This window comes from Amphibalanus amphitrite, unplaced genomic scaffold (assembly GCF_019059575.1).
Source record: "Amphibalanus amphitrite isolate SeventyFive unplaced genomic scaffold, NRLGWU_Aamphi_draft 000740F_arrow, whole genome shotgun sequence".
Classification (NCBI taxonomy): domain Eukaryota; kingdom Metazoa; phylum Arthropoda; class Thecostraca; order Balanomorpha; family Balanidae; genus Amphibalanus; species Amphibalanus amphitrite.
Window position 1 is genome coordinate 26,354 of NW_024882234.1, and position 14,041 is coordinate 40,394.

At 46.7% G+C, this 14,041-nt stretch overlaps 1 protein-coding gene across 10 annotated transcripts; it reads right to left on the reverse strand.

Moving 5' to 3' along the window:
• Positions 1 to 2,016: 2,016 nt before the first annotated feature.
• On the reverse strand, positions 2,017 to 10,188 carry LOC122365465 (WAS/WASL-interacting protein family member 3-like). 10 transcript variants are annotated; one of them, XM_043336692.1, is made up of 6 exons: positions 7,977 to 8,036; positions 5,502 to 5,655; positions 4,709 to 4,768; positions 4,221 to 4,361; positions 3,284 to 3,884; positions 2,017 to 2,991 (listed from the first exon to the last, which is right to left on the reverse strand). In XM_043336692.1, exons 3-6 carry the CDS (start codon positions 4,715 to 4,717, stop codon positions 2,792 to 2,794), a joined length of 951 nt encoding a protein of 316 aa, XP_043192627.1. In that variant the 5' UTR covers positions 4,718 to 4,768; positions 5,502 to 5,655; positions 7,977 to 8,036; the 3' UTR covers positions 2,017 to 2,791. The 10 variants fall into 10 exon arrangements, with proteins under 10 accessions (XP_043192627.1, XP_043192626.1, XP_043192625.1 ...); XM_043336691.1 differs by lacking the exons at positions 5,502 to 5,655; positions 7,977 to 8,036 and adding an exon at positions 10,100 to 10,188; XM_043336690.1 differs by lacking the exons at positions 5,502 to 5,655; positions 7,977 to 8,036 and adding an exon at positions 10,083 to 10,162.
• Between the last annotated feature and the right edge of the window lie 3,853 nt (positions 10,189 to 14,041).

Consider the following 14,041-nt stretch of genomic DNA (forward strand, 5'->3'; position numbering starts at 1 on the left):
TGTCCTTTTTGCGCCATGAACGAATAGAAGATCCCAATAACCTGCTGCTAATTGAAAAATATTGCGAAAAATCTTTAATTAGCAATTTTGTAATCTTCGTTTCTTCATCATCAGAGTCAGTCACACTTCTTAGGTCTGCCCAAACATTTTTTTCTTCATGTTTGAGTACTCATCTGGTCATATATTTAAATTTTCATATGTATTGTAGTGAAAAACTAATCAGAATATCTTACCATCTAGCTGGCAAAAGCGCCAGCGCGTCCCCGGTGGCCTCGCCTCGTTCGGGAGATGGGAAGTCGGAAGTCGGAACTAGGTCGGAACGGTGTGAGCCAATCCATTCGAGGTAATTCAGCAGAAATCCCTAAATACCTACGGCCTTAGCCCTTATATAAGCCAAATGAGTAGTTGGACCAGTGGCGGCGGAAGGTATTTTGGGATGGGGGGGCACACCTGATCCTTCCCGGAACCTAGGGTACCCCCAAATCTAGTTTTCTCACCGGTTTTAGGCCACTTATTTTTCACCTCTTGGCCTTTACAACAAAAATAAAAAATAAAACATTTGCAAATAAGTGAGATAATTAGTCTCATCTGAGTCAAGAAACTACCTTTTTGGTAACCTGGAATAAACGTTTAAAGCTTCCACACATGAGCTGTCAAGTCAGGTACGTACAGAGGGGGATTTTTTTACTTAAATAGGTATTGTCTTCCATTCAGCTTTTCTTTGAGGCCCTCGGCCGCTAATATGGGGAGGACAAGCTGCCCCGACGGTTCCTGGCCCTTTGAAACTTTGCGGGGGCAGAGACCCCCACGGCCCCAGAGTTGTGGGGGCAGGCTGCCCCCATGCTGCCCCCCGGCTCACGCGCCTATGCCGGCTGGCGTCTGGCAGAGTCGCGGGGAAAGGCCTGTGGCACGCTCAGACGCACTTTCGTGACGTCCGTGCCGCCTGCCGGGCCACTCGCGTTCCGTCCTACTCTTCCAGACTTCGGTTACCGGTAGCTCGTAGATAGCTCTGCTTGATTTCTGAGCATTATGTGTGGAGGGCGTTTGGTGGAAATAGTCCGTCACGGACTAGCTCGACGGATAGCCCGTCGTGAAAACGGCTATTATCAATCCAAGTTACTCGCTATATCAACTTAATAAAAAGGTACTCAGCCAAACTGGCAGATGTTCCTGACGTAGGTAGTATGGAAGTATTGTGGTACTTCGTCGATAACAATTTTGGGGGGGCAAAAAGATATGTTTGCCCCCCCACCCTGGAAGATGGGGGGGCGCCGTGCCCCCGCTGCCCCCCCGCTTCCGCCGCCACTGAGTTGGACTGCACCAACTGATGCCCATGGCCGTCTCAGTGTGTTGGCTTCAGGCCATCATCTTATTCTTATTGATTCCATAAATTGATGCCTAAGCGCACTAGCCTCACAAAACAATATAGCTCTGTTTCAGATTCGCAGTGGGCAAGGGAGAAAAGCAAATATGCACGCGTTTTGGCATCATTCATTCATTGTGTAGTTGAGTCTGGCAGCACACTGGCCGTCGCTGGAGCTCCTTGGCCGGTGCAGGTTGTTGGCAAAGTTAGAGAGCAACTCCGGAGCCAATTCTTGAACAGTGAGATCAGAGTTTATCCGCATTACAACCCAAATGTAGACCTTATTACAGGGGTCTAAATGTTGACTTGCAAATGCTTTTTTTTCAATCCGCAACGCCTCAAGAACAGCCAAGTTTGGCTTTACCTAATCGCACACCCGATTGTGACGCGATCGAGATCTTTCAGACGCCCTAAATCGGAACGAATTTAGTTTCCCGTGCAATGATCGCTAAAATGGGCGATTACAACGAGGACGTCACTCATGACACACATATACCTTATGAGTGAAAAGTCAGCCACACGGCAGCGTAAACCAATAAATTATTTAAGCAACCATGCGTTACAAGATACGATCCATGATCCGTAAAAGGATAAATATGTTCCACTATCAAATTTTGCAATTTTTTGACATGGTACAAAGTCATCCACGGTCGTAAAACGTAAACTTTGAATTGTATTAGCTTTCACAGGAATGTCCACAAACCTGCTCAACGTACAATTTGCAACAATATACAGGACATACCCTTTTCAAAAGAATCATAATGAATAAAGCGGCACTACTAACGCAATGTACAGCGATAAAGGGCAAAATAATTAGATGAGTCGATATTGTCATATTTAATAACGCAAAACTATTAAACTACATGTTCTTCACCAAAAGAAATGCAAACGCTCGGAAGAAATCTAGCAATAGCACAATAAAGAGGCATCGCCAAACAGATCTAGAGGAGCAAACGATTTAATACAAATTTTATACAGGACACTAATTGAAGTACGCCCCAAAATCAGTGCAACGACTATGGTGTAATTCATGACTGTGAAACTAATACAACGGAAAGACACTTCATCATGTTCTAGGATATGACAATACACTAAGCAGCCCCGCTCATACACTATGATCATACACGGCTGCGCAGCATCCGCAGGTTGCTGGAAAATTCGGAGCGGTATTAGTAAAGCATGAGTGAACTGCGAATCATGGCCACGGCGCACCCGGCAGCGGGCGCCACTGATGTGCGATCAGTACTCGGGCGATAGAAAAACACCCAGCGCGTGTGAATCCGTTTCCATGACTTCTTTGAATATGACAGGATGGCGCGAAGGGTGTCGCGAGCCCCGCTCGGGCGCGCCGCCGTCTGCGCACACTGTGTCCACTGAACGGTGTGGCCATCCACTGACTAGTCGTAGTCAGCCCAGCGAGGCCGGCGTTCATAGGTAGAGCGGCCGGTACGGCGGCCGGCTGCCCAGCTTGGCGCGGCAGATGGGACACTCGCGGCGCACGCGGACGGCGCTCCTGAGGCACGGCTCGCAGAACCAGTGTCCGCACCGGGTCACCAGAAATCCGCACTGCTGCTCCTTCAGAGCGACCACCGACTCCCAGCAGACAGGGCACTGCAGGCCGCCGGACGCTGCCGCACGAGACATACACAGCGTCACGCAGAATTCGACACAAACATTACACAGCCAGTGCAGCAACACAAGAACAAATCCGTACGTTTTGACTAGTAAAGCAGAAGTGTGATCTTTTGAGCAAATTGTCATGCTTTGAAAGATATGACCTTCCCGTTCAAAGATCTGAATTCCGCTTTTGAAATTTATCCTCCAGTTAATTCCCCAGGTGTCAGCAATACCTCACCCATATGCATTGATTTTCTGTCGGAGAGCGGACCAGCAGCGACGCAGCGTGCGACTCTGACTCACCTCCGGCCGGCGAGGACGACCGACTGCTGGCCGCCGGCTCGCTGCGCGGGGGGGAGTCGGGCACCATCTCGGCCAGAGTCGGCGGCAGCGGCCGGGGCGGCGGCCGCGCAGGCGGCGGCGGCGGCGGCGAGTCGTCCAGGTACACGGAGCGCCGCGTGCGCACAGGGCCGGCCGTGTCGCGCTGCTGCCAAGCGGTGCCGATGGCGTCGGCCGCCGCGGCGCGCCGCTGCGCCAGCAGCCGCTCCAGCTCGTCCAGTTCGGCGCTGAGCGGCCGCGCCAGGCCCTCGAACCGCAGCCGGCGGCCGGCCGCCAGCTGCGCCACCACCGCCGACAGCATGCCGTGCGTCTCGCGCAGCTCGCGCAGGCGGCGCTCCACGTTGGGCCGCGGCGCGCGCGCGTTCACCTCCCGCACGTGGCTCTGCATGACACGGATGTCGATGGTGAGGTCGGAGAGCTCCGTTTCCAGCCACGTCTCGGTGTTGTTGCGCGGGTAGTCGGTGGCGGCCACCGGCACGGGCGGCGGTGATGGCGCCAGCGCTGGCGGCGGTGTCGGGGGACGCTCCCGCGGCACCGGGTCCATCACCATGCCAACAATGTCCATCTGGAACGACGGAACCGATCAGTCACTGGAGACACCAGGGAGGCCCCGAAACAACCCTGTCAGTACTCATCAACGGAAACCGTGTGGGATATTAATGAATCGATAAAAAGATCGGTAGGTATCGGCGCTAAGGCTAAGCTCTTATCAGGATTCGGATTAACCGGAAATGTCTTGACATATGTATATATGCCTCTCAAATTCATAACCGTTTAATGTTGTTTGTAATAGAAAAGATTGCAACAAAAATTCCAACGTTAAGCTAATGCGCACCGCGGATAAGCTAATAAGCTCCACATTAATTCAAGCTCAGTCACTGGTGTGCGGCGTTCTGCTGACCTCTGGCCGCTGCAATGGCGCCACGATCGGCGGCGCTGCCTCGCCCACGATGAGCACCTCTCCATCCGAGTCAGAGTCCAGGTCACATGTGAGGTCAATGACGCTCGTCGACGCCCGACGCCGCTGCGACGTCCGCCGTCTCTGTAACAGGAAAAAACAACAACAACACAGATTAAGCCGAGGGTGTCACGGAATGGTATTCTGGTCAACAAAATGAATAGATACAGCATAAACGTGAAAGAACTTACTGCACACTAGTCTCGAAATATATCATAGAAAAATAAGTTTTAGAAAGAAATGTTTATCGTCAGCACACTTAAGTTGCTATTTACTTAGTTATTATTTAGTTATTTTCACTTAAGAACTACATAACTGAAGTAACAGTGCCAAACAGACATTTTCACGATCTATGCCAAATATCCGCTTAGTGATCGACTTATGCTATACCGAATAACCAAAACAAGCAGCCAAACGGATTATGAACGTACCGTGGCCATGGTGCTCTGCTTCTAATCCAAAAAGGACGTCCTAAATCAGATGAAATGACGCTGAAATAGAAATAGCTTCGTCAGATATCAAGCAAACTGCTAAATGTGTTTTGACCACCCGTTTCGTATATGCATTTGTTATCGTCGGCACCTGAGCCATTTCGCAATGGCCGACACTGAAAGTTTGGGCTGCTGGATCATGGAAGCGGGAGGTGGCAGCGGTTGGTATGACGAGCTGTGCCGCCCTGCAGCCTCCGCCGTACTTAGCACATCTAGCTAACTAAATGATGCTTGTGTCATGGCGTGACACTTGGGTTAGTGGGGTGCAGAGTAAAAGACATATGTAAGACTTCGCAGTTTCGTTCTCATATTCCCACCCCATGTACGGCCCTCCAGCAAAAGAGTGGTTGGTTAGCCTATGTGCTTTCGGTGTAATAACTTTAAATAACAGAGACACCCCTGTAAAATGACTCAATAGAAATGAGAAGAGGGTTCGTGCACACATTTCGGCAGTGGTTTTCAGCAGTCATTAGACGTATTCATCAATGCAGATCGATTATTGTGATGTTGGCAACCAACCACTTAATACCTGGAGGGCCGTACCTACGTAAGGCCTACGCTGTCCTGGACGAGAATGAGCTCAGGCTCAGGTGCGACCAATACACGACTCACTCTTACCTGTTTAGTGGTGCCCACCACTTGGCACCCTACGTGCATCTCTCTGTCGATTGTCGAACATATACCGATAAGCGGCACGGTACTAGCTACCTTTTGAGGGACGGTGTCAACTTACCGCCTATCTACTTTACGGGATCTCGACTCCCCTACTGCAAATGGACTTTTCTTCGAGATGGTGACTCAGCGTTCACTATCACTTATTTGGTACTTGATTGCGCTGTGAGCAGGTATTAACCGATATACTCTCCGGGTCACAGACGCAGAAATTTCTGTTCAGGTATTAGTTAAATCGTATAATATAGACATCATTCGATAGATAATTTGCATTTAGTAAGAAAAATGTGCATAGGCGCGGGAGCCGGGGGGGCAGTGGGGGCAGCTTGCCCCCCCAACTCTGGGGCCGTGGGGGCGGTGCCCCCACAGCTTTGAGACGGAATACCACACTTTTTTTTGCAAATGTTTTCTTTTTTTGTTGAAAAAGCCGAGGGGTGAAAAATAAGTGGCCTAAAACCGGTGAGAAAACTAGATTTGGGGGTACCCTAGGTTAATCTCTATTATGGTGTGCCCCCCCAGTCGGAAAGTAGTTCCCGCGCCCCTGAAATGTGTCATCTGATCAACAGCTTTCAGCATAAGCAAACTAATAATACCTTACCTATCTCTATCGCAATTTTGATGTCAGTCGAGCATAGGCGTCGCCAGAGATTTTCGGTTCGGGGGAGGGGCAAAATCAACTTTTGTGTTAAAACTTGCCTTTCCCCAGTCTTTACTCACTCGTTTTACGTATCATTCGACGCACAATGGTGCGAGGAATCCGATGGTGACAAAGGTTTCCTTCTAGCTATGACATGTAATTTTTTACAGAAAAATTCGAAATTTTGAAATTTCAGCACAAAAACGACTGGTAGAATCACGGTAGAATTATAGTATATAGTGGCTGCGATTGCCGACGCACTGCAGAGGGCCCCTGTGCAGACGCTCGACGCTCATGATCATTACCCAGAAAAAGATGAAAAACGCTCCATTTAATCGGATCACCCTGCTAAAATCTCCATTCACGCATGCCTGCAGAGGTTTTACGTGAAATGCATAGGACTTATCCCAGCCGCCGATCGTAGCTAATTTGGGCATTCCGCGGAGAGTGAATGTCGGAAGTGTGAATCGGAAGTAATTCATCTTTGCTCCAGTGAGAGTAAGTGTTTTGTTCACTCGAGTGTGAACAAAAGTTTCTCGTTTTTCATGTGAAGGGAAGCGCGGCAAACGCGAACAAAAACTGCTAAACGGAACCAAAAGTTACGCACGGCATAGCGGCAAGGGATCCCTTAGAGATAGGTTTGGGACTTCCAGGCCATTTCAGGCCACTCAGGGTCAGTGCTGACTCTCAGAAGCATGCTTAGGGTCCCGGAGATCGGCGTGGGTCACCTCAAATATTTACGTGTACGTGGTGCTTTAGGGCGAGCCCAAGGTGGGGCCCTCAGAAGCCAGTGTGGGCGGCGGGCGCTAAGAGACTAGGCCCAGGGTGACCCTGGAGCCCTCGGATAACAGTGTGAACCCTCGGGGTCTGTGTCGAATCCCTAAGGACCCTACGTAAGGACATAATAAACATGTGTTGCGGACCTCAGAGGGACACGTGAGCTGTGACCCATCAGATTCCGGCTTGGGGTTAGCAAAGTCTGTCGCCTCAAAAGTTTGGCTGAACTATCAGAGGCCAGTTAAGGTTCTCAGAAATGTTCGAAGGCTCAAATATCCCTGTATGGGCCCTCAGAGAACATGGACACCAGTGGGACTTTCAGAGGCCTGTTTGGGCCCTCTGAAGGCTTCTTTAGGGCTCAGTGGAACTCCTTAGAAGCCTTTGTTTAAAGCAAGCTCATGGGCCCTGCGACACTTGTACGGTACTTGCGCCTGTCGCAGACATTTGACGAGAGTTGAGAAAGGCCCCGAAGATTTCGTTTCACGCTTTGAACGAAAATTGTGTCACCAGTCACCACTCCAAAACTTATGAAAATCAGCTGTAAAATGCAATAAAGAACGAACTAGGAACATGAAATGAATCACAGCATTGACGTTTCCGAGTCTGGACTCGGAGTCTTGAAGATTTTGCCGACTGCGAGTCAGACTCTGGTTTGAACTGCTTGCTGCCACCGAGTCTGACCTCACAGGCATTCTCAGAAAGGTACTCCCATTTTTTCCCGACTCCAAAATCTCATCGGATCTGTATCGATATCAGGGGGTGCCCAGTCCGAGGTTGGGGGGGGGGGCAAGCTGCCTCGCTTGCCCCCCCCCCGTGGCGACGCTAATGCAGTCGAGCCGCAAGGTCTCCTGGCCTGTTGTGAGCTGTTGCAAATGCCTGTTGTCAGCTGTTGTAAAATAACATTACATAAGCCAAGTTATAAGACATGACGACGTTGACGAATTTGTACTATTTGGTGGGAGGCAGGCATCCTATCCTAGGTTTGGTAAGGTTTGGTTAGGTTAGGCTAGGTCCACGGGCCTTACAATGAACTACGGGCAACCAAAGTAAATATAGAAATATAAAACCACTCGGGCAACCACATGTGTTGTAAATGTCTCATTCACATAGCACATAGCTTACAGTGAGTGATGACATAAAGTAACCGTGATGTAAATCGACCGCTGATATCAGTGTCCTGATTTTAGTGAATTTGGGTGGAAAACCAACACACTAAAATGGATTCCCTTTGTGACGTCCTGGAAAGCCAAACGACATTCCTGACAGATGAAAGCCACCAGATATATCAAATACCAAAAAACGAACAAAAAGAAATGTCCCCTCTGAAGCCCTGAAACAAAAAATAATGATGATGTTGTGACCAAAAAAATATAAGGATTATAGATAGGAGGGTAACAGAAGACAGCAGTGAGTGTCACTGCCTCTTGAGTTTCAATTGTACGGACAATATATGCTACATGTGGTACCGTTTAGCGTTTAAGGGGTTTTCAGTGGCTTAGGTTCAGCGCCGATAGACATTCTTTGAAATAGTGACGTCTTTGTGGCAGTTCAGTCACACTCTGAAAAATCATTTCGGGACGCTGGCTGATGTCATGTTGGCTGATAAACAAACAAGGGGCGAACAGGGCCCAGGACAGGTTAGCTAATGTTCATTTATCCTGGTTGAAAAAGCCATACAAAGATGAAAGATTTGTCCAGATCTGTCCTGACTCCTGGGCCCTGTTTCACTGCCCGACGCTGTGTGCGCTGCAGCGCGCTGGGAGCTAAGGCATACCCCTGACGTCGCTCGAATGACGTTGCATACGATCCATTGACTTATGATAAATCTTGTTAGGAACAGAGGTCTATGAAAACCTAGTATGAATTGAGCAGAAGTTTGAGTGCAAATGCTACTAACGTGCTGATGAGTGACGGCGCTGGCGGCATGGTGCGCTACCATTTGTTTGACATCATAGCTTAGCGTCAGAGTGAAGTTTGTTGGGAATTAGTATATATTAGGTCCGAGTGGACAATTGTGACGCAGTTGATACAAATATGCAACAGCAAAAAATTTAGGTTTTAGGGTAGGTTAGGTTGTAGGTTTTAGGTTTTAGGTTGGTAGGTTTGTAGGTTAGGTTAGGTTGTAGGTTTGTAGGTTGTAGGTTGGTAGGTTGTAGGTAAATAGGTAAGGTTAGGTCAGGTTTGATTATGTTTTTTCTTTTATTTCCAGGACATATAAGTATCATTTTTGGATTCAGGATGTCAAATAATGTAAGAATATGAAAACTTTATCTTTTTACAGTTACTCGGACTCAATGTATACTTTTACCATTTGTTGATATTGCCACGGAAACCCAACGCACCAACGCGCGCAGCACACTACAGCGCTCTGCCTTGAAACACCGCCCTGGTCCTACATTTATATAGGTTATTATATAAATTATTACATTTATATAGGTTTATATAGGTCCGCCACTCGCCAGTAATTGGCCAGTAAGTACTGCGCGTCGCGCGGCGCAATCGTACCAGTGCGGTGTCAATAGCTTTGCCTTTGCCTTACCCGTTAGAAAGGCCCTTGGCCCTGTTTCACCGGTGATAGCAGCACGCTGCTTTTACAAGTGTCAAATTGGGTTTCCATGGAAACATCAACAGGCCCATTGCTCCAACACTACCACAAGTGTGACGTCAGCTCGCGCAATTTGATAGCAGCGTGGTAGCAGCGTCCCGTGAAACACCGCCCTTGCCTCTCGAAAGATAACAAATACCTACCTGCCCTAAGGGACCCTCCCACCTTCAAAAAAGTTAATGAATTGGCATGAAAGTGATGTCGTTCGGTTCAGAAAGAGCAAAAACGAATATCTACCAAATTTCATCGAAAAATATTCACCGGTTTTCAAGATATTAGACTTTTACTTTTGTTTACTTTTTGGGATCTCCGCTGTTCCTAGCGACTTTATTTGAAAGTGCGGCATTTTTTGCGCGCAAAGCAGCATATACCACCGCGTGCTACAAAACGTTTTAGTCAAACATTTAACGGACGTTCGAAAGCCTGATGACGTCATCAGACTCCCGTAATGGTTAAGAGATAGGGACCACGCTGGTCCCACCCTGCAAGTAAAGGGAAGAAATTTCTTGAACACCATAAAGCTGCGGGGGTTGCGACCAGGATAAATGGTGGTTTCTGAGCCTGGCCGCAAACTTGGCTATCTCAACTCAAAACTAATGTTAAGGTGGGAGGGTCCCTTTAACCTTGCAGATCACGGCACCTCCACAAATCCTTTCCGTCGAGTTGCCGTTGAAGCGGATATGAATCAAAATTAATTCTTCTTTTGATCTGCGTGTTATTTTTTGTGGGATTTGCTTTCAATCGAGAACAAGGTTCGAAGCATTCGAAGGACGGCTGTCATTTGACGATGAGCTTTGGTGTTTGTCATAAGTGACGTAAAATTTGAACTGGTATATGAATTTTTGCAAGCTCACATACTTTTTTCAAAAAGCTTCATGAAATTCATGAAATACGAAGCTGAATAAATAAATCGTACATTGGTGCACAAAAGCTGATTTTTAACCTGAATAGTATTTATATTTACGTCAAATATCATCAAATTTGTATGTTCTAAGGGTCTGTTCGGTAGCATAAAAGAGTTTTCGATGCTTTGAGATATTTTGAATAGCTCTCAATATTTTAAGAAAATTTCACGATCAAACTTATTTGATCTTTACACAGTAATGAAAAAATTATCGTGTTTTAACTTTAAATTTAACCATCAACTATATTTGAATAAATAACAACCAATTTAATTATGCATCATGATTTCCAGTCGTCGTACAACAACTGCTGTTCAAGGAAGACTTGAGAAAAAATATGACGAGGGAGCATCATTGAGATTATTGACCTCGCGAACATAGAAATACAAATATTGCGTGAATGAGACAAAACATAAAAAAGCTGTTGTTGTTGGTTGTGTGGTATTGGTGGCGGCGCTGTCTTGTTTCGCTTTTGTGGAATTTTGAAAGACACCACTGCACTTTCTCCTCAGACCAAAGTGATAATGGAGCTAGACTGTCGAGTCCTCCAAAATGTTGTACCAGTATCACTTCCAAGTTCCAAGAAATAGTAGTAAACCTTGGGAGTTGAGACCTCCACTAGTCAGCCGGAGCCCCTGCTGCTTCTGTTATATAACATTAACATGGACATTGAATATTGATGAATCCCAGAGGTCATGGGCTTAACCCTATTCCTGGCGGGGGGGGGGCCTCAGGAGCCCCCCCCTGAGGTTTTTTGGTTATTTCTCCCAAACGCGTTGAGCTAGGAAGCTCAAATTTTCTGACTTTTCCTAAAAGGCTTCTACGCAACATGTCTGAAAATTTTGAGTTGATCTGACCTCAGGTCAGGTCACCAGAGGCGGTTTGGTGACCCTACCTCAGAAAAGTTTGCAATCACGCCAGAGCTAGAGTTTTTGACCGATCAGTTTCTTCTCTTCAGGCTTTAGTTAGGGTACCAGTATGTGCAATTTGTATATCTCGGAATTTTGATATCAGTAGGCGGAACTATGGTCAAGCGTACCCATTTTCGGGAACGCATTTTCGTTCCCATGTTTGGGAACGATAAACCCAAATATGGGAACGCCATGTAGGCATTATTTAAAACAAGAAAAAGAACCGTTAAATGACGTCCAAAAAATATAAAACGATCGTGAACCACCTGATATTTGTCTCAATATTGTTGGGAAAGAGTTTGATATTGTAAGGCCCATCGTAGTTTCAAATCGTTCCCCTATTTCTAAAGCAGTCCATCATCCGGGCCGCGAGCCCAAATTTGGGAACGCTCTCGTACACTGGCGCTGCAAGCGTTCCTTATTATGGGAACGGCGTACCCAAAATTGGGAACGATTTCACCGACGCCTTTCAGGGGCTCTTTTCATTAACAAGCATCACGTCCAACGCCGCAAATTATTGTTAACGCAACAATCATCAGATGACCTTTCCGGCAAGACCGTCGCATGTTTCGCCCGGTCTTCTGCGCTTTTATTCCCGTCGATCTCGCAGCGGGCACGCCCCCCTCTGCAGGATTACGTAATTCACAACGCTCAGCGATGTTCAACAAGGTCTTCCATACCTATATCCACCGTCCGCGCCGAGGGTGGAGACATGTCAAGCACCTGTCTGTTTATCACCGATAGTTGACGTGCACAAGGAAGTATCCAAAAATGGGAACGCTGAATATGTTACACCCTCAAAACACCTAGTCCCAATGAAAATCTAGTTTTTTCCTTTCTTGATGAGTGTAAGTGGCAAAAGGCCTGGTAGGATGGGTACGAGGAATGATCGAAATCAGCATAAAAATTATAAATAAGCCACACAGAGCGACCTATATAAGAGAAATTCCCCCAAAACGATCACGCTTAGGAACACGGAAGACAAAAACCACGCTCATGACGCTCCTTATAAAACAACTCTAAACAGCTAGCATCCAAATAAAATATGTCTATCTGGGATGATATAATACAGCTGAATAATTTTAAACCACTGAAACTGAGTTTACAACAGTAGTTCGGTAAAATCACTGACGTTCCATGCGGTCGTGCGCCCCGACACCAAATGTCACCAATATTACCCCCGGACTGTCCGCGTGTTCGCTTGCATATGTCAGCATCTGGTGTCGCTAGTATGAAACTTCATAACCAGGCGAAAATTATTATACTTGACCTCAAAATGTAAAAAACGCTTCATTTTCCTAAAAATTGCAAGTTAAATGTAGTATAACCCATGTTTTCACCATTCCGTCATTTCAAAAAATCATTAAAAATATCATTCGACGGTCAATTTCCTTGTGCAACGGTCAGATTAAAGATAATTTTATAGAGACTTAGTAGATACTTAAATTAGCGTGCACTTTTTTGAGACGTGATGCACTATTGAGTTTTAGTGGGCGAACGGCCGAAAAATTACCTTCCGTTCCCATAAATGGGAACGCCCGTTCCCATATTTGGGAACTCCGTTCCCAAAAATGGGAACGTTCCTATATTTGGGTACTCATGACCATAGTTCCGCCTACTGATATCGGTGACCTAAGGTCAGGTCAGTTTCGCGACCTCCCCATTATAAGTCAATGGGGGAAAAATCAACTCCCTGTTTTTACCACTAAAACGGGTCGGAATGGCCCCATATACCATACATGACTTCATATACGATCAACCTTCACTACCTTGAGGTCTGTTTTGCTGTTGGGCAGCTGTGAGGTCATGTGACGTCATCAAAGGTCACCAAAGGTTTTTGGCCAATAACTCCGTACAGGAACAAGATACAGACGCGTGGATGGTCTCATTGTGTTCAGCTCGTCAAGACGCATCGAATCAAGGCCCTAAATACAAGGTTGCACGGACTTATTTCTACTAAACCTACCAGAATATAGTTTCACGGTTGAAATTTAAATAATTATTCAATCAAAATTTCTTTATTATTATCTCGTAATCATTTATCAGCAATTTTATAAATCAACTTTCGATTTGCTTGCCTTTTACTAGCAAAATAACTTTTCTAGTATTGGGTCAACATAGTGGTGTAGCAGTAGGAACCACATCTGGCAAAACCCCAATGCCTACATGCAGCAGAAAAGCAGCCACCAGGTGTCGCCACAGTCGCCACTTGGTCGCCACACAGATGTCGCGCGCGTCGCCAATCGCCACACTACCGATTTCCATAAGGACGCATATGTACGGATATGTATAGGAAAGTCGCCCTTAAGGATTACGCTTACATCCTTTGCTTATGAGGTCGGTGGTTGGAAATTGGGAGGGGCTCAGCTATTTTCGACCACGGATATGCCTTTATCACACGATGAGGAACATGCTGATAAGCGTTTTATGCGTCATAACAGCACAAAAGTATTTTTAATCATTTTTCAAAAATAGCCGTTCTGCCGTATCTTTCAGTGCAAGGTGCCGTCGGTCATCCCCGACGTGACGTCACGCAGGGAATTTGCCAGATTTTCCTACTAGACTTCGACACCCCCTGCATCGAATGATATACATGATGACCTCGAGGTCACGTGACCTGAGGTCAACCTTTGACCTTGACCTTTCGAGGTCAACATATATATCATTCGATGCGGATTGACGAGAGGATCACGATGATGCCCTTAGTTTGTTCCTATCTTGACTAATTCGAAAGTTATTCGAGAAAAACTCTCCATATCTAGCGCCGCC

What these genes read in the sequence shown, in the direction of transcription:
- LOC122365465 (XM_043336691.1), bottom strand. An exon ending in CGCCATTGCAGCGGCCAGAG is followed by an intron (nt 3,885 to 4,220) that starts GTCAGCAGAACG and finishes CCGTCGTTCCAG; the next exon opens with ATGGACATTGTTGGCATGGT. An exon ending in GTCGTCCTCGCCGGCCGGAG is followed by an intron (nt 2,992 to 3,283) that starts GTGAGTCAGAGT and finishes CTCGTGCGGCAG; the next exon opens with CGTCCGGCGGCCTGCAGTGC.